Genomic DNA, 19786 nt, shown 5'->3' with positions numbered 1-19786 from the left:
CTTAAAGATTTTAAGAAAATTTAAGTGCTTACACTTTCAGTTTCTATTCTGTAAAACATTAGCACTTGATTTAAAATTCAGGGAAAATCCTATTAGTTCCAACTTCTGACTAGATTTGTAATTTTTTTCTGCAACAACATTCTATACTTTATGAAATATTACAATATAGTCCCATATTCAATAAAAATTTGCTTGCTCTTCTTTTCTTTCTAAATTAAATTCTTCACTCTACCATGCCCCCTGCCCCCCGTCTTCCCTGTCCAGTGGACTGATACTTTCCCTGTAGAACGCAGGAACTTCTGACTCTGAAGACACACTTTATTAATTTATTTCTTTAATGAATAAGAGGAATATCACATTAGCTTATGAGCCTCTTTACATGAAAAGCAAGAAAGCAGACTTTGGAGATGGCCTTCTATTAGTCACATGATTATTGTGGTCTCAGGAAAACTGATGTTTCTCTGTTTAATCAATGTTTCCCATCTTTTCCTAAATTGCCTGCTTACTTATATCCCTGGTCTTCAAAAATTTGCAGTCTGATTAAACTCTACCATGGATATATTATTAGGTGGAAGGTAGATGATGCTATAAAAGGATAGAGAAGGGAGGGATTGTTCTGCTGGAAGTAAAAGGAGAAAACTTAGGAGGGGATGAGTTTCAAGGAGGCTGTGAAGGTTGGGAAGCCTTTAGGGGGAGCAAACAAAAGCAAGGTGGTGTTGGGCACTCAGGATTGCTAAAAAGACAGCAAAGGCCTGCAGGTGCCAACAGCTTAGTGTTTGCGTGGGATGAAAGGAAAGGGGCGTGGAGTTGGAGGAGGAACAGGCTGAAACTCGAGTGCCTCTGCCTGTTTCAGGTAAGGAGGTAGTGAGCAAGGAAGGTTACAAAACTTCAGAGAGGCAGCATAGCTTAGCCGTGTAAAGTGTGGGCTCTGGAGCCACCCTTTCCAAATTGTAACCCTGGCTCCAGCACTTATTAATTGCATGGCTTGGGCAAGTTCTCTTAATTCTGTCATGGTTTCTTCATCAATAAATTGGGGATAATGGAAGCATCTTCATTTGGGTTACTGAGCCTGGCTTATAATAAGCTCTATATAAATGTTAATATTACCATTACTGCTGAGAAATTAGTTGGAAGGGCAAGGAAGGGCCAGATTATGGAATGTTTTGAAAGCTAACAGAATTTAGAGATCATGTGAAAGACTAATGGAAGTATCACTTTTTTTTTAAATCAAGTGAACATGATGGTATTTTTGATGTTAACTAACATTGAATTGTAACATTAATCAGATCTACTCAGCATTAAATTGTTATTTAATTTTCATGTTACACTTAATTTACATCTATACTTAATACACTGGTCTTATATCTATATTTAAGACACTGAACTTAACTTTACATCTATATCTAAAAGGATAATGATAAAACACACCAACCAAGATGCTAAAACCCAGGTCTAAGTTTTTTATTGTTTGATATTAAAATCAAAGAATATTATCGAAAGAGAAAAGTCAAGGCAGTTAATATATAGCAAAGTGATAGATGAAAGGAAAAGTGAAAGGAAGGTGAGACCAAGAGGCAAAAATGGAGTCAGGAAAACAATCGTGTATAAGAAAAATGTATTTTAAAATGTAGAGGATGATTTGAAGAGATTAAATTTCTTATTTAAATAGGTTGGGTAAGCAACAAGCAGTAATAAAAACAAAACAGTAATAAAAAAAAAGAGGAAACATAATACGTACAGGGAAATATACTCAAAATGTCATGTAAAAATTCCCTTTTAATCCCTTCTCCTTCTCCCCAATACTTGTGAATAGAAAACTAAAAATATCTTTCCCATTATGTTCCCAGGACATCAGCTTTATTTTAGTCTTACCTTATTTTTTTGCCCCAAGCAGATCAAGTTAGTATCTCAAGTTTCAAGTTGAGTGAGAGCATCTAACTCCCAAAGCTGTGCACACCCCCATCCTACATCACAACCACCGTTTGGGTCAAGTCCTAGATTTGGCAAAGGAGGAAGATGAATTGTCCTCCAGGAGAAAGGACGGGGAGGCCATTCCTTCTGAGAGGGTTGGATCATATCTCAGGAATTGATTCTTTTCAAACTGAAAACTGTACCCTCATCCTCAAATCTGCTCCTGTCCCATCTAGGCCATCTCCACAGGGCAGCATCTACTCACGCCCTGGCTCTGGCACGAACATGGTACTCACTTGTTCCTTTCACCTATTTTCATTACCAGATCCTGTCTGTTCTACTAACAAAGTATATCTCAAATCTGTCCACCTTGCTCCATCGCCACTGCCATCACTCAGACACCACTGGTCTAACGTTTATGCAAATTGGAAAAAGGAGCCCTTTGGGCAGATGCTGGGGCTGATTTCATCCCCGCTTGCCATCTTTGTGCAGCATGTGATCTCCCAAACCTTGCATGGTGGTCTGGAACCCCAGCCCAAGCCATGGTGCCCTGTTGTAATCGCCTCCCTATTCTGCCCTCATCCAGTCTTGTCCCTTCCAATCCATTCTCCACACAACAGTGGGACTACTTTTAAATCACCACGATCACTTCAGTCCCTACTAACCCTTCAATAGGTTACTATCGCTGCTGGGATGAAATGCCAAACCCTGAACGTGGGCTACAAGGTTCTGTATGATCTGGTTCCTTGTTCCCCCTTTACCCTCACTGGCACCATTTCCCCTTGATAACTTTCAGCTGCACTGTCTTGTTTTGGTTCCTGAAGATTGCTGTCTTCCCCCTACCAAGAGATTGCCTGGAAAGTTCCTTCCTGACTTAATTTCTACTTTCTTCAGGTCTCAGTTTAAATGTTACTTCTTCAGGGACGTTATCCCTAAATCCAACATCTAAAGTAGATCTCATAGCACTCTATTTTCTTTAATCATTCTTAGCATATTTGGAGCTATGTATTCATTCACTAGTGATTTACTTGTTTAATACCCTTTTCCCTACTATATACTTTAAGCTTCACAAGGGCACGGATCATGACTGACTTAGCCCAGTTTTTCATTCATCTAAGTTTCTATTCAAGTTTATACCAAAGACCTTCTCTATGCCAGTAACTATATGAGATGCTAGGCATAGAGAAGTGAATAGAGAAATAAGGTCCTTGCTCTGATGAGGGAGACATAAGCAATTAGTAAACAGGTAAGCAGACAAGATGATTACAGGATCGTGATGTGATACACAGTATACGCTGAGCTCTTACGGGCAGAGATCTCTGTATTATTCATTAACAAATGCCAAGTGTATTGTTTAGCGTAAAGCTAGCTGCTAAACATAAGTGAAGTTTACTTCGCTGTCCAAAATAAATGTTCCCGATGGGTGGATGGTTCTCCAAGTGGTAGAAAGACCCAGGCTCTTCTAATTTGGAGCTTTGCCTTCTTCATTCTGTGGCCATAGAAGGGGAAAGAGCATGAAAGATTGCTTGTGGAAGAGCTATTTACTTAATTTAAAGAGCTAAGTCTGGATGGCTACACCTAATTGCAAGGGAGGCTGGGAACACAATGCATCCCTCTACTGAGGAAGAATAGATTTGGTGATCAGCTGGCACCTTCAACTGTACCTGGCACAACAATGGCTTTAAGAAGAAATGGATAAATTAGAAATGAAGATTTGTCTCAAAAATTTTATAATCTATAAGTGTACATAGAAATCAATTATTACCTCTGGTCTTGCATGTTAGATCTCTAATTTGGGGAATTTAGAAATTGTCTTGAAAATGAAGTAATTTGTTTCTCAGGGCAACAAAGTTTAAAAAATTAATCTGCTTGTCTACTTTAATTCAGCGTCACCTTCTCTGTTTCCATTGTTTTTCGCCTGTCCCAAATCTTGTCACTTGACAATTTCTTTTTTGGGTTTAGATGGTTACATTAGTCCATATTCAAGGCAATCGAACAGATCGTAACAGTGAGTGACACAGTCTAACAATTTGGGACCCAATGTTCATCATGCAAATCCTTTGTACATACTTTCAGGTATTCTTTATAATTTTCTACTCTGAATGAAACAAATTTTAATTATTCTTTCGTACCAAAAGCAGTCACATGACCATGTGTGCGCCTGGTAATGTTTGTTCTTAAAGCTTTTCCACTCTGAAACTGGTTGTCATGTCCCGGACCGAATCTCACTATTAAAGGCACAGAAACACAGAGCTCTAAGGGACCTCGCCAGTCAGAAGCATTCACCTGTTTGCTTAATTTGAGACTCAATTCCGAAAGGATGTGAAATCTAGAGTTTACCGGTTTATCCTAGAGATGAAAAAGTGAAACATTCCTGAATCCTTGTCCAGTGGGTTTTAGTTTACTCTTCTCAAGAGAGAATCCGTGCAGGGGCAGTTGGAGGGCATGGTCCCGGAATAGCAGTTCTGTGCACCTGGGTACGAACTACAGCGTCCGGCGCGGCAGGCGGAGACAGCGCGACTGAGGACGGGCGACCCCCGGAGCGGAAGGGGCTGCACTCCCAGCGACGGGATCCCCGCACAGTTGGGGAAGTGGGTGCGGCGTAGCCGGGCGTCCTGGAGAGGGCGACGTGGACCTCGGGTCCCCGCGGTGGAGCCGCCCAGGGAGACCCGGGAGCCCCCGGAGCCCCGCGCGGCGCCGCAGGCCGCCCGCCTGCCACGCCCCGCGCCGCCCTGCAGGCGAACGCGGGAGGCGGCGAGGCCCCGCCAGGCCGCCGTAGCGCTGCGGCTGGGCCGCTCCGCCGCCGCCCTCCGCCCCCTGCCTGCCGGCGCCGCGGCCGCTCTGGGCTGGCAGCGCCTGCCGCTGCCTCCGCTTCCTCCTCTGCAGCCGTTCGGCCGCTGCGTGACGCGTCGTTTCCTCCCAACATGGCGGCCGGGCCAGGTCGGCGGTGATGGAGGCCAGTTCGGGGCCGCGCCGGGTGCTAATCCCCACAGTAGCCAGGGCAACCCTGCGCTCCTCGGGCCTCTAGGCCGCCGCCTCGTCCTTCGGTCCCCCCCAGCACCCCGCCCCGGGCTGGGCTCCCTCGCCGTTCCCGGGCCAGAGGGGCGAGTGAACGGCGTGGCCAGGGAGCGACCCCGGCTGGGAGAAGCAGCCGTCCCCGCGGCGCAGCCCTCCAGGGCGCCCCTCCGGCGGTGAAGACCTTTGTGCTCCTCGCCGTCCCGCCCGCCCCCTTGTGATCCTGCCGCTGCCCTCCACGCCTCCTCGCCCCCACCTCCACCCCCTCGCCTTTTCTTTTCTTTCCCCTCCTCCTCCCGTCCAGCCGCTGGGAGCCGCGGGTCGGACGAGCCGCCGCCTCCTTCTCTGCGTCCATGTATGAGGGGAAGAAGACGAAGAACATGTTCCTGACCCGGGCCCTGGAGAAGATTTTGGCCGACAAGGAAGTGAAGAAGGCGCATCACTCCCAGCTGCGCAAAGCGTGCGAGGTGGCATTAGGTGAGCGGGGCGGAGGCCCGCGGGGTACAGGGGGCAGCGGTGCCGCGCCCCGTGGGAGATGAGGTCGCCGAGGGGCCGGCTCTGGGTGGGCGCTCCTGGCTCTTGACCTCGGGGCCCCCTCCCCCCGCCCCAGCTCTGCTGCCTGGCTGCAGTTGACAGTAACTCGGCTGGATGGGGCTGGGGCAGGGTGAAGAGGAAGGGCAGTTAGCTGGGCTCGGGAGAAGAGGCAGGGCTTGCAGTGAACTTGAATATGAGAAGGTTTTTGTGGGTGGGACGTGCGGTGCGGCCAGAATATCACCCTTTGTGATGAAGCAGACGATGAGCTCGTTTTTATTAGCTTGGAAATTCCGGTGGAGCTGATCTGTCAAGATCGGGCACGGGGAGGGTTCCATATCATAATTTCAATAACTTTGTCATGGTACTTTGGGAAGATAGGCTGAAGTTGTTCCCTTGTTGACAGTCTTGCAAAGGGGTTTGCAAGAGGTGCAGTGAGTTCTGACATCTCTCCGCCGCCTCGCCACAGGAAAAACATAAGAGTAATGTTTTATCTGACTGAGCTGACCTGGAAGAACAAGACCAGAGGTTAAGAAGTGGGGGTGGCGATATGAGCGGGGGAAGGAAAGGACTTTTAGATAAGCTCGCTTCAGTAACAAGGAAGGGAGGGTTTGAAATGGGGTAAACGAAAAAGACAATGACACCCACCAGCCACATGTCTGGACAGTGGCAGCTGCTCTCAAGCTTGAATTATGATTTATAGTTCAGACGGAAGAGCGCTAGTGTGATGAAGCCCACAGCAGGGGAAATCCGAACAATACCTATAGCGGGGACAGGCAGACGAGGAATTGTCACGGGGGAACACTGATACTGCATCCAGCAAAGATAGAATCGTTTGAGAGACCAGGACATTTAACACAGAGAGCAATTCCTAATGCTTGCATTTTATTTTATAGCGCTGGTAATAGACTAGATCAAATTGACAAGAAAATGAAGCTCGTTAAATGGGTTTTAGAAAAAAGTGTCCAAGGGAAAGAAATCGAGAATAACTGAAATGTATGCAAAATTAAAGGGTCAAGACAGCTTAAAAGCAACTTTGCCTTTTCGTTATTAAAATAAGTAGAAGACTACTTCGTAACTTGCTATACTAAGCCTTACCTTTTTTATTTTATACTTTAAGGTGGTGCTATAAAAAAACATTAAGGGAATTTCATTTAAAAAATTTTGAATCTGTAGTTACCTTAAGTTTAATTTTTTGGCCTTTCATGGGTCAGAATTTCACCTTTTGTTATAGCTAATGAAAGATTATTCGAGGTGTATGAGAAGTCACTACAGTGGTAAAACTTGAATTTATATCTGGGTCCTGAAAGGATATTGGGGTGGGATGAGGGAAGGAGTTATTTTCAGAATTTTTAAAACTGTTATATGTAGGTTTTTGAATAATTTGCAGGTTAAAAGCACTTGAGATTCAAACTAAAGTTTTAGTTTTTAAGAGATTTTTCATGTTAGAATATATTTTTTAGTATACTTAGATTGTAATTATTAGACTGAAGAAATGGAGTGTGTGTGTGTGTGTGTACGTATGTGTATTTTTTCTCTCCAAAATGCTAGTATAAGTTCAGTGTTTTAATGGAGAGCTCTCTGGAAGGAGAATTCGGGATCCCGGGTTTATCCCAGTTCTCTTACATTGCAGAACAGTCAAGTCCCTGGGCCTTACCTTCCTTCTCTGTAAAATTAGGATATTGAACTTAATGATTGTAAGGTTACAGTTCCTTTAATGTGCCATGAACGTGGATGCAGTGTTGTATTAACTTGGTGCAATGTGTATTCCTGCCACTCTTGATTGGCATCTTTACAGGTCTTATAGTTTGGTCCATGTCATTTCTAGACATAGGAACTACTTGGTAGTGTGTGTGCCAGCTACACCAGGATTGTCGATTCCAGATCTTACCAGTTTTTACCTTTTTGCCCCTTCCATATAGTTAGCAGAAGCTTATTATGTGGAATGTGACTACTCAGGCAGGCACCAGAGTACTTTCTTTAGTTGAGATTGTACAAGGCTTTTTCTCACGCTTCGTAGAAGTTACACTTAGCCTCCTACAACCATTAAGCAATCTCATGGTAGTTAATCCATGGTTGTTTCTTCCCTTCTATTCATCCATCTACACTATCTCCCAAACCTAAGTTGATAGGGATAACCCATTTGACCTTTGCAGAAAGTATACTGTCTTGCAATAAGAAGGGATCCCCAAATCCATATTGTCCCAGAAAACTATTATAGACTTCCCCTTTTCACTACTGAAACCTATGCCAGGCCCACTGTGGTCTCTTGATATCTGTGTGTGGCCAGGAGGCGTGATGGGGAAGTCAACTGAAATGGCCTGGTTTGGACATCCCTGATTTACACGTTGTGACTGGTAGGAGCTGGATGGTAGAAATACGGCGGTGGGTGTTGTTATAACCATTGTAGTTACTCTCTAAATAACCTTTCCGTATATACCTGTCTGCTTTCATCTCTTCTCCCCGCCCAAATATTTATTGAGCACCTACCATGGAGCTGAAGGGAGATGGCCAGTAAACAAGAAAATATATAGTATGTTAAACTTTTAATCCTCTTGTGTTTTAAAATCATTTTATTGGCATGTGAGTAGATTTCAGAATACTGGTATTCAAAAATTCAGTTGCCTTTTAATAGAAATGTGAATTTTAAAAAGATTTTTCTGGAAATGATACTCCTGAATTTACAGTTCATCACATTTTTAAGAATACTTGATATTTTTGTTAAAGTATAGCTTTTAGGAAATCTTAACTAGATTAGAGATTTTTTTACTTCGTTAAAACTAAATCCATTCTCAAAAATACTACGTAAAGGAACTTTTTATTTTTACAAAAAAAAATAATAAGGAAACCTTTAAAGGGTATGCAGATTATTTAAAATTGTTATATTTCCGACTTTATTTTGAAGTAAGGGATGGTTTTAAAAAGAGGAGAGAAAACCAACCCCTCCCAGCTACATCGTTACCGTTAGGGTGAAGTCCACAGGCCAGAGACCAGCTCCAGGTTGCCCTCTCTCGTCCCTGCCTGGCTACAGCTCTCTGCAGTACATGCAACGCACAGGGAGGGCTTCTAGGCTGCCCTGGCTTAGCCTGATCCATTCCTGCTCTCTAGAATCCTGAATTAAAAATAGTCCAGCCATCTGCTGGCAGATGGAACAACAGCCGAGCTATTTTTAGTTTCAAAGACTTTAGGATTGTTGTGGGATGGGGCTTGAAGGTAGCACTGTTTATCTCACAGGGAGAGTACAGTTGGGCCATATTCCAATCAGGCCTCTGTTTCAGGAGTTTCTTCGATGTTAAGGGTGTGACTAGTTCAACTTCTGCTTCTACCATCAGATATCTATGAAGATATTCTGCAAATGTTAGGATGAATGAGTTCAAGGTTGGAAGCTGGCACTGATACAGGAATGAAAGGGGTAACTAGAAGAAGGTTTGAGAGGCAAAGTAGGCATGTAGAGGCAGTGATAAGGGTAGATTCCCTTTGGAGATATAGGATAATAATGGAGAAAAGGACTTGTTAGGGAAGTAATTTTTACATCAAACAATGTGAATTTGTGGTGTTCATCATGTTCTAAAGCGATCCTACTGATTTCGTTTTCTTATGTAAGAGTCTGTTACCTCTAATTATAGCCTCCTCCAGAAACGTAAATATAATATTTAGGCTAAAAATCTTTAAAACTTGCTTCCTTCTGCCCCTCCAATCCCAACCTTATTTTAGTTAGTGGTATTATAAAAAAGGGATGTATGGGTGGAGGAGAAATTATTGGAGTGCTTGTGGCCCTAGTTTTATGCTACTTTTGGTAATTTTATTCATTTTTGTCACTCTCCACCATTTATGAAAAAATAATGACTTACTCCCAAATAATACCCTGCAGACAGTGAACATTTTAATTATAATTTAAATCCATTATCAAGTCTCCTTTTAAATTTTCCTTGATATATAAAGTAAGAGGTGTTTTCAGTAAGCCAGGCTACCAGTTTTCAAGGTAGCTAGGAAAGAAGAGTATAATGAATGAAATGACTGAAAGGAAGAGTCTGTTAAGTTTGAGTTGAGAAAGATAAGTTTGGGTTACAATGTGAAGCCTTACAATGCACATTAACGTAGGATTGTGAACAGTCCTTTTTGAAAGATACCTATTCAGTTTTGCTTAAGGCAGTCTTTCCTAATTTTGACCCTTTTCAGTGGCTGTTAAGGCTCTTAGCACCACTAGGAAACATTAAATTCCTTGGAATTTACTATGGGACACTGTTCAAGGGGAAAAAAAGGCAAAGTAGATACAGTAGCCCGAACAGATGAGAGAATTCTCCAGAAGCGTTCCTGTGTTTGGGGACAGCAGGTGTCCTGGTGATAGTGTGGGAAGAAGAAGAAAGTCAGTAGGAGTAGTTGGAAAGAGTGGTATCAAGACCAGAGGACTGTTTGCTAACTCCTGTCCCATCCCATCCATGGCAGGCTGCTGGCAGGCTTCCTGATAATGTTTAACTTGTAAAGACACTTCTGTTGGTAATTGTTTTTTCAAAGCAGAAAAAAAATGTGAATGGGAAATAATTTGGGGGAAATATTTGTCATAGTATTCCTTACAAAACAGAGGAGGAGATATTTGAAAAAGTAATACATGAATAAGTAGGCATATCATTTAGATATTTGTTGAACTGAGCGGTATGTGCCAGATAACTGTTCCAGGGCTGGACATATAGCAGTGAACCAGACACGTTTTCATGGGACATGCTTTCTAGTGGGTTGAGGCTGATGTTAGTAAAAAACAAACAAATACTGTCAGATTGTTATTATCTGAAGAAATAGTTCAGAAGGTTAAAGGGAGAATGGGAGTGCAAATTTAGATAGGGCGGTCAGGAAACGCCTTTTCTATGAAGTGACATTTCAGCAGAGAAGTGACTGAAGAAAGAGATTCAGCCTTTCAGATACCGGATGAAACAGACAGAGGGAACGGCGAGAGGGGTGCGTGCTTGGTACGTGAAAGGAGGCTTGTGTGGCTGGGGGATGTGAGGACAGGAGTGGTAGAGAGGGCGACTTTGGATTTTACTGTATCTGTGATGGAAGCCATTGGAGAGCTTTATACAGGGGAGTGACATTGCAGATTTAGATTCTGAGTAGCTAACTTTGGCCAGAGATGGTAGTGATTTAAACTAGGCTGCTGATGATTAGAATTGGTTGCTTTTGGTGTATACTTCAAAGGAGTCCGCAGGGTTTGCTGATGGGTTGGTTGTGCGACAATGGTCTTGTAGCCACAGCTGTCCAGGGTTGTTTGAGAGGGCATTCACTGTGATGGGAACACCAAGAGAGAGACAGTCTTTGGGGAATAAGTTTGTACTGTAAAATATTTTCATCCACCGCTTTACATGTATTTAAGAATTTTTTAATGATAGAATATCCCGATGATACAGTAGGATATTTTCTACTGAGAATGCACAAAATAATTTCAAATTTGAGTTGGCAGAGATTTTTACAGTGAGGTTTTTCTCCCTCAGAGAACAAGCCTTTCACATAGTTTTAATTACAATACACAACTGGCCTGGTCCCTTGCTGGCACCAGATCTTTGCAGATGTAATTAGTAGGGCTCTCAAGATGAAATCATATTGGATTTAGGGTGATGTCCTTGTAAGTAGAGGAAGAACATAGACACACACAAAGGAAGAAAACTGAAATGGAGGCATAGGTTGAGTTACGTTGCCATGAGCCAAGAAACTCAGGGAGTCCCCAGAAGCCAGGAAGAGTCAAAGAAAGATCCTTCTCTGGAGCCTTCAGAAGTAGGATGACCCTGCTGACACCTTGAATTCAGACCTCTGGCCTCCAGACCTATGAGCATGAATTTCTGTTGTTTTAAACTACCTAGTTTGTGGTAATTTGTTAAAGCAGCTCTAGAAAACTAATAAAAGTTCCTTTAACTGTAACTTTTCAGACCCAGGATGATCTGTTTGAACTTACATTTATAGAGTATACCATTTTCTTGGGCTTTGCTTTATTGCCCTTTGCAAATACTGCATTTTTTTACAAATTGAAGGTGTGCGTGGCAATTTTGCGTCAAGCAAGTTAATGGTGCCAAAAAGGTTATGACTCACTGAAGGCCCACGCGAAGGTTAGCATTTTTTAGCAATACAGTATTTTTTAATTAAGGTGCATACATTGTTTTTTAGACATAATGCTATTGCACACTTAATAGACTACAGTATAGTATAAACATAACTTTTATATGCACTGGGAAACCAAAAAATTCATGTGATTTGCTTTATTGAGATATTCACGTTATATTGTGGTCTGGAACTGAACCCGCAATATACACGGAGTATGCCTGTGTCTGTTTAAACAATCAAATGCTGCCTTTAGCTAGTCTCTGTTTCATAAATCAAGAAAGCAATTATTTTGAGGATTTGTGTGCATGAATCTCTTGAAATAGTTTTTTTTAAAAAAAAAAAAAGTCCCAGGCTCAGGTATTTAAAAGTTTTATGTTCTACTTTTGATATTTTTGTTTTGCTTAGATTTAGAATTAATATAGTCTGTTACCTTCTTATTCAGGAAAAGTTGTGAAAAACAATCTTTAGAATACTTATATAACAGTGCTACCTCTGGCAGTATCTTTAGAAAACTCCATGTGGGACAGTTTTTTTCTCTCAACCTTGAATCTGAAAAGGTATACAATGAGACTTCACTTAATAACTCATCTATCCAGATGAGTTGCTGAGAAATGAAATAATCAATAAAAATATAAGCTGACAAAGTAGATATCATGAAGGCCAACCACTTTATTCAGAGGAGAGTCCCTCTCCCTTTATTGAGTCTGTTTACTTTTAATGATAAAGAAGTCCAAAAAACTTGGCAGTTTATTACTTTTTAATAAACAAATTTTCTTCAAATCATTTCAAAAGTAAAACATGGTAAGACATGACCCTGCTAACTAGAGATAGCTATTGTTAACTTTATAAAAAACAACTTTATCGAGGTATAACTTACACACTGAGATCTGCCTATTTAAAAGTAATATTTACTAAATTCACTGAGTTAGAAAACTATCACCATAATCCAGGTTTAGAACATTTCCATCACCCCAGTTAATCCCTGTTGCCACCCCCAGCTCTACGCATCCATCCAGTAATCTACTTTGTGTCTAGATTTACCTTTTTTGGATACTTCTTATTAGCGCAGTCATACATATGTAGTCTTTTGTGTCTGACTTCTTTCACTCAACATAATGTTTTTGAGGTTGTCAGCATTTCATTTTTTATTGCTAAATAGTAGTCAGTAGTGTGGCCGTACCTACCACATTTTGCTTATTTATTCACCAATCGATGAACATTTGGGTTGAATGAATAATGCTGCTTTGAATATTTGTAAATCTTTATGTGGACCTAAATTTTTCTCTTGTGTAGATACCTAGATGTAGAAATGCTGGGTCATATGATAAATTTAAGTTTACCTTTTTAAGAAACTAAGTTATTTTCCAAAGTAGCTGTACCACTTTGTATTCCCACCAGCAAGGTGTCAGGGTTTCTCATACATCCTTACCAGGCAACATTTGTTGTCTTTTTTATTTTAGCCATCTTGGTTGATCGAAGGGTTATTTCATTGAGACATTGTTAACTTTTTGAGGTATTTTTTCCAGACTTTATTCTATACACATTAACATACATGAACAGATGTCTTCCTCAAAAAATTGAGCAAGAATTTCTAAGGCAATACTAGGAGGAAAAGAATAGTTAATGTTTATTGAGTATTTATGCCAAGTTCTGTGCCAATGAGATATTTTTTTTTTGGCTTTATCTAAGCCTTTGAAACAACCCTATGTGCTTAGGTGCTATTATTACCTGCATTTTGCAAATGAAGAAACTGAGGTTTAGAGCTTGTGTTTGGCAGTGTTGGAACATGAGCACCTTTGAGCTAAATGTGGCCATCCTAACTAAACTGTACCCTTAATCACAAAACAGTTTATAAGTAACAAATTATGAAAAGAGAAAGGGCCTCCACAGAAAGAAAGGCACTATTGAGAAAGGGCAAAATGCATAACAAAGAACCATCCAGCAGCAAATACAGGAAAATATTGCTCTGCACCTTTCAGTGAATCTTGAGAGTGTTTATGTATTGTGGATTCACAGTGGCATCCCTAAGTCCATCATGTCAGATCATTTTATTCTGTATTCTGCCTAAGAAATCAGACGGATTCATGTATATTTCTCTGTATGATTTTAAACAGAATTTTAAAGTGAGGTTTTAAGTTTAAGCCATTTGGAAATTCAGCGGTCCTGTGTCTCTCCCAGGGATTCTGGGTAGGCTGATTTTTATTGTACCTCAATTCCTAACCTTTAAAAAATACTCTCACTTGCTTTTATTTTAGTATTTTATAGCATTTTCAAATCATTTTAAGAATCGAAATAAAAACAGTCTTAGTAAAATGTCATCTTTTGGGAAATTACAAATAAGACTGTGAAAATAACTGGTCGTATACCTCACTGGCTTTTTATAAGTATATAATTATTGTGTAATTGTCATAATTTCCAGTTGTATAGTCTTTATTTCAAATGCATTTCTATATATCTGTGTTGTCCTACCTAGCATTTTAATAACTTTTAAATGTGTCGTTGCTTTAAATGTTTTTGAGTTTGGGGACATTTACATGTAAATTTTGCTGCACAGATTTTCTAGAATTTTTTATTAATCCCTGCAAAATTCTTTTAGTGTTTGTGCAGAATTATTTAAAATAAACGCTTTAAGATTGAGCTTGCTAGTTTAGAGTATGGTCATTTGTGGCTTTTGATCTTTAGGCAAAATTGCCATAAATATACTCTACCTATGCTGGGTGCAGTGTACAGTAGAGTACTGAGGAAAATAAGACCAGGGTATTTGCCAGCTTTAGAAATGTTTTGGTTTTGATCTGCTTTTATGTAACCATTCCTTTTCATCTTTCATTTGCAGTTTTTTTCTATTCTAAAAGTAGAAAACAAAGACATAAAAACTCTTCTTTATAGTTAAGATTAGGTATACTTTTGTTTTCCATAAATTTTGATTTTTTATACTCTTTTTAGTGAGATTTACTAGAGTATAATATGAGGAATGTGTTTAATAAGTTCATTTTCTCTCTTTGACTTGATAGGTGTTGAAAAGCAGTGACTAAGTTAAAAAGCATTTTATCACATCTTGTTCCATCAGTGATTCTTAATTATAATAGCATAGTGCCTGACATGGTATGTGGTAGGATTGATTAGTCCTTATTTCCCCTTAATTGTTTTTTTTTTTTTTTTTGTAATGTTGCTTGATTCTTTTTCCAAATAATTTTAGGATTTTCGTTTATGCTCTCATGTTTACTCTTAGGATCTTACTAACATAAAACTTAATCAGAATTTCTTACCTTTTATTCTTATATATCAGATAAAAGTATTATAGTTGGGAAGAAGTTGATTATTTTGTTTCATCTATTTTGTTGAGTCTTCATGCTTCTGTTCCTCAAATGTTAATTTTTATGTGATAATTGAGTGTGTTTAATGCAATGACAAGCAAAAGCTTATGTGTAATTTCTAGCTTATATCTTTAGAAATGAAAATGGAACCACATGCATGTCCTAGTAATTACCAGTTAGTAATGAACTAGTAGTTAATAATTAAGCTTTTAAAATATATACCAGTGTCCAAATTAGGTGTTTTATAATGATTAGAAATGAGAACTTTTATATGATTTAAAGAGAAACCAGAGTACAGAGATGAGAAGTTTTATAGTAAATACTGTTTCTACAATCATTTTGCTAGAAGATACATGTACAGAAATTAAATTTACATTATCAGTTGTATTTTTTCCTAAATGCAATGTTGAATCTGTGTTTGCATATATGGAATGAAAGTATTTTTATTCTCCTTGTTCCTACTGCCATTTCTATGGTTATTGGAGAAGACTTTTGAAGGCAAATTAGAAGGAAAGTTACTTTTGTTAGGAATAAGTAGTATATGCTTCTCTTAAAGTTAATGAATCTGTGGAAGTATGCTGTCCTAAACTCTTATTTGTGGTTATATCTTGAGTTATTTTTCCTGTTGAAATAGTTAAAACAACTATTTTTTCAATTTTTAATTCTTTTACATTTCAAAAAGTACACTTGATTAGGTAATTAATATGCCAAAATCTGATTTACCTATAAAAAGTTAGGTGTTCAAATCATCACCATTATAATTCTTTTTGGTTGTTTTTCCTTGATTTTAATAAAAAGTGTCTTTATAAAAAGTCTTTTTCTGTTTTATTACTAAGTTAAAATTATATTTATGGATATTTACTAAGCAGATTTAAATTTTATATTAAATCGAATATCCCTTTTTTTGTTGCTGCTGCTGTTTTTAATGCTCTTCCAAGTGGTTTCTACCAGTCTAACATTTATTAAAATTATATAATCGTTTATTAATAGCAAATAAGGAGCTTTGTTTGATTTTTGCCACTGATGCATGCCTAATGTTGTTCTGTGTAATTAAGATATCCTCACTAGTTTGCTTGACTACAACTTCTTAATGTAAAGGTTTTGTTGATTCAGTTAAATTAATGTCCCCAAATACTGTGTCTAGGATAGTCACTGTTAATTTGGCTTCCCAGATGTGTAAGAAAAGGAAAGTATCTTTGAGTCGTAGAACTATTCAAGTTATTTCCTGTTGGGTGAATTATGGTAGTTTGTATTCCTCTGAGATATTGGTCTATTTCATCTCACTTGTCAAATTTGTATGTGTAGAGTCGTTTATACTAGCCCTAATGTCTGATGTTTTTAGTGATACCCTATTTCAGATATTGGTAATTTGTGTCTTCACTTTGTCAGTTTTGCTGGAGGTTTCTAGTTTTCTATTTTCAATTTCATTGATGTCTTCTCATGGCTTTATTATTTCTGTGTTTGCTTTAGGTTTATACAGCTCTTTTCCTACTTTCTTAAGGTGCAAGCTTAGATTTGAGAACTTTTCTCTCTCTTAAAAAATATTCTGAAATTGACTGGTAAGAACACTTAAGTTCTACTCTCTTAGCATATTTCACTTATACAATAGTGTTATGAACTCTAGCCCCCACATTATATATTAGATCCTCAGACTTTATTCATCCTATAAGTGAAAGTTTGTACTCTTTCACCAACTTCTATTTCCCTCACACCCCAGCTGCTGACAGCTACCATTCTACTCTCTATTCCTATAAGTTTGGTTTTTTTAGATTCCACATATAAGTGATACTGTGTGGTATTTGTCTTTCTCTGTCTGGTTTATTTCACTTAGTGTAATGCCCTCTAGGTTCAGCATGTTGTCGTGAGGTTGAGAAATATTCGTGTGTGTTTGTGTGTATTTATATATCATATCCTTAACCATACATCTGTTGACTGACACTTAGGATGTTTGCATATCTTGGCTATTGTGAATAATATGAACATAGGATTACAGATATATCTCTCTGAGGTAATGATTTCATTTCCTTTGGTTATATACCCAGAAGAGGAATTGCTGGATCATATACGGTAGTTCTATTTTTAATTTCTTGAGGAACCTCTATACCGTTTTCCATGGTGGCCATACCAGTTTACATTTCCACTAGCAGTGTCCTAGTTCTTTTCCATTGTGGCCAGAGCATACACGCAGTGTGATTTCAGTTCTTTTAAATTTGTTGAAGTTTATTTTATGGCCTAGGGTGTGGACTATCATGGTGAATATTCATGGGCATTTGAAAAGCATGTGAGGTCTTTTGTTGCTGAATAAGTTCTGTAACTTTAGAACTTATTGATGATGTTCTGTCTTCGGTGGTCTTGTCTCGTAGTTCTTTTGTTGTGAAAGGGGGCATCGAAGTCTCCAACTGTAGCTATAATTGTTCTATTTTTTTCTTTTATCCATTTCTGATTTATGTGTTTTGAAACTCTTGTTTGTTGCATACACACATAGGACTGCTATGTGTTTGTGGTTTCTTGACTTTTTTATCATTATGTAATGTCTTTCTTTGACCTTGATCATTTTCTTTGTCCTTTATCTGATAGTGTTATAGCCATTTCTGCTTTCTTCTGATTAATGTTTATGTGGTATTTTTTTCCATTTGTTTTCTTCCAACCTACCTGTATTTTGAAGTTAGTTTCATGTAGGTAGCATATAATTGATTCATATTTTTTAAATTTGGTTTGCCTAAGTCTGTCTTTTAATTGTTATGCTTAGGCCTCACATATTTAATGTAATTTTGATATGTTAGAGCTTAATTCTGCCATTTTACTTTTGTTTTCTTTTATTTCTTCCGTTTTTCTTTCCTGTGTGCCCTCTTTATGGTCTTTATGTGGGTTACTTGGATAGTTTTTAAAATTTCATTTTGGTTTTTCTATAGAGTTTTGAGTGTATCTTTTATATTTGCTTTTTTAGTGCTTGTGCTAGTTATTACATTATCCATACGTCACTTGTCAGAGTATTCTGACGTCAATACTTTACCAGTTTGAGTAACCTGTAGGAACCTCAGCTAGCCCTTTACCTTACCTCTTTATACTATTATCTTAACTATTTATTCTGCATACATTAGGAACCACATAAGACAGTGTGTTTTAATTTTACTTCAAACGTCTAACATAGTTTAGAAGATCCAAGAGGAGAAAGGGTAGTGTTACATTTTTCCTATATTTTTATACTTCCTATCTTCTTTACCATTTCCTTTCAGTTTGAAAAATTTATTTTAGGGTAGATCTGGTGGTGGCAATTTTTTTTGTTTTCTGTTTTCTGAGAGGGTCTTGATTTTACCTTTATTCTGTCAAGATATTTTACTGGATATAGAATTCTGGGTGACACTTCTTTTATTTCAGCTGTTGGAAGTTGTGCCACTGATTCCAGGTGTTGGCCTCCGTAGTTTCTAATGAGAACTCCACTGTCATTTACGTCATTGTTCCTTTGTAGATAATAAATTACTTTTTCTACATGTTTTCAAGATTTTTGTTTGTTTTTAATTTTCCAGTTTGATTATTATGTGTCTTGGCATGAGTTTCTCTGGATTCCTGTTCTATTTGGGTTGCTCAGCTTCCTGAATCTGTAGGTTTGTACATTTTGTCAAATTTGGGAAGTGTTCAACCGTTATTTCTTCTTAGCTCTTTCAGCTCCATATTTTTCCTCTCATTCTGAAATCTTGATAATATGACTAATACATTTTTTTTTTTGTTATTAAGTCCAGGTCTGTTAATTTTTTTTTTTCAATATCTTCTCTACCTTTTATTCAGATTGGTTAATTTTTATTGTTGTGTCTTCAAGTTCAGATTTCTTTCCTCCATCATATTTGTTCTGCTATTAAGTTCTTTCAGTGAATTTTTAATTTTGTGCATTGTATTTTTCAGTTTTAACATTTTCACTTCAATTTTACTTAGATCTTCTATTTCCTTACTGACTTCTGATTTTTCATTTGTTTCAAATTTCAGTGAAACATTTTTATTTAATGACGGCTCCTTTAAAATCCTTGTTAGATAATTCTGATATCTGTGTCAGCGTGGACTTGGCATCTGTTGATTCTCTTTGTTCATCGAAGTTGAGATTTTTCTGGTACTTGGTGTGATTTTCAGTTGTATCTTGGATATTTTGGTGTTGTGGGATTCTGAATCCTACTTAATATTTACTTTACAAACAGTCATCTTGTTTAGGTATAGTGTACAGGTCCAGGTGGGGATGGATGTTCAGCTCCTTGCTACTCCCTGAAGAATGACGCCAGGGTAGGTGAAAGCAAAGGGCCGACTTGAACTGTATAATTGCCTCTGGATTGGGGCCTGAAGTTCAGTTCCTCCTCATCGGCCCCTGCCGACACCACCCCGGTGGGGGAAGGGGAGTGCTTACCAACACTTCCTTGCGGCGTTTCTTTCTTCATCTTTGATGCCTCCTGGCGTTGGAAGTTTAACTGCCTATTCAGCCCCACTGACATCACCTTAGTGAGAAAAGCTTGGGGTCACTTGTCCTGCCTCACTGCCACCAGATGGGCCCATAAGTCCAGCTCCCACCCCCTCAGGCCCTCTGACAGTGCAAGTGCAGTTTTCTTTAGTCTTTGCTACAGTAGGGCACATGTTATAAAAAAGTTTTCTGACGGCTGCTGCTTTTCCTGTCCTTTGGCTAGTAGGAGATAACTTTTCTTGAGACTTTTTTTTTTTTTATTTTGGTCTGTGCCTATTGGTGGTTACCAGTTAGGCTTTTCCAGCATGTCATCCAGGATATATGGGAGGCACAGAGAAAACCCAGGGAATTTACCACTGTTATTTATTGAGTCTCATGAAGCCACCATTCAGAGCCTTCCTTTGTTTATTGTGTTACGTGCCCTAGGACTTTTTAGTTGTAAGATGGAGGACTTGTGAGGAATGAGGCTTGCTCCATCTTGACCAAA

General features: G+C 38.9%; 1 protein-coding gene across 2 annotated transcripts in view; it reads left to right on the top strand.

The window, feature by feature from the left end:
- The first annotated feature begins 4822 nt into the window (after window positions 1-4822).
- Window positions 4823-19786, top strand: part of ARFGEF1 (ARF guanine nucleotide exchange factor 1) — a 99161-nt gene continuing 84197 nt past the window's right edge. The window contains exon 1 of one of the 2 annotated variants that reach the window (XM_039841809.1): window positions 4823-5403. In XM_039841809.1, coding sequence (XP_039697743.1) covers window positions 5280-5403 — 124 coding nt within the window. In that variant the 5' untranslated portion in view covers window positions 4823-5279. The remainder of the gene's footprint in view (window positions 5404-19786) is intronic. The other variant, XM_039841808.1, reaches the window with a different exon arrangement.

This window comes from Pteropus medius, unplaced genomic scaffold (assembly GCF_902729225.1).
Source record: "Pteropus medius unplaced genomic scaffold, Ma_sr-lr_union100, whole genome shotgun sequence".
Taxonomy (NCBI): domain Eukaryota; kingdom Metazoa; phylum Chordata; class Mammalia; order Chiroptera; family Pteropodidae; genus Pteropus; species Pteropus medius.
Note: the sequence above shows the minus strand (reverse complement) of the source record. Positions and strands in the feature narration are given on the sequence as shown.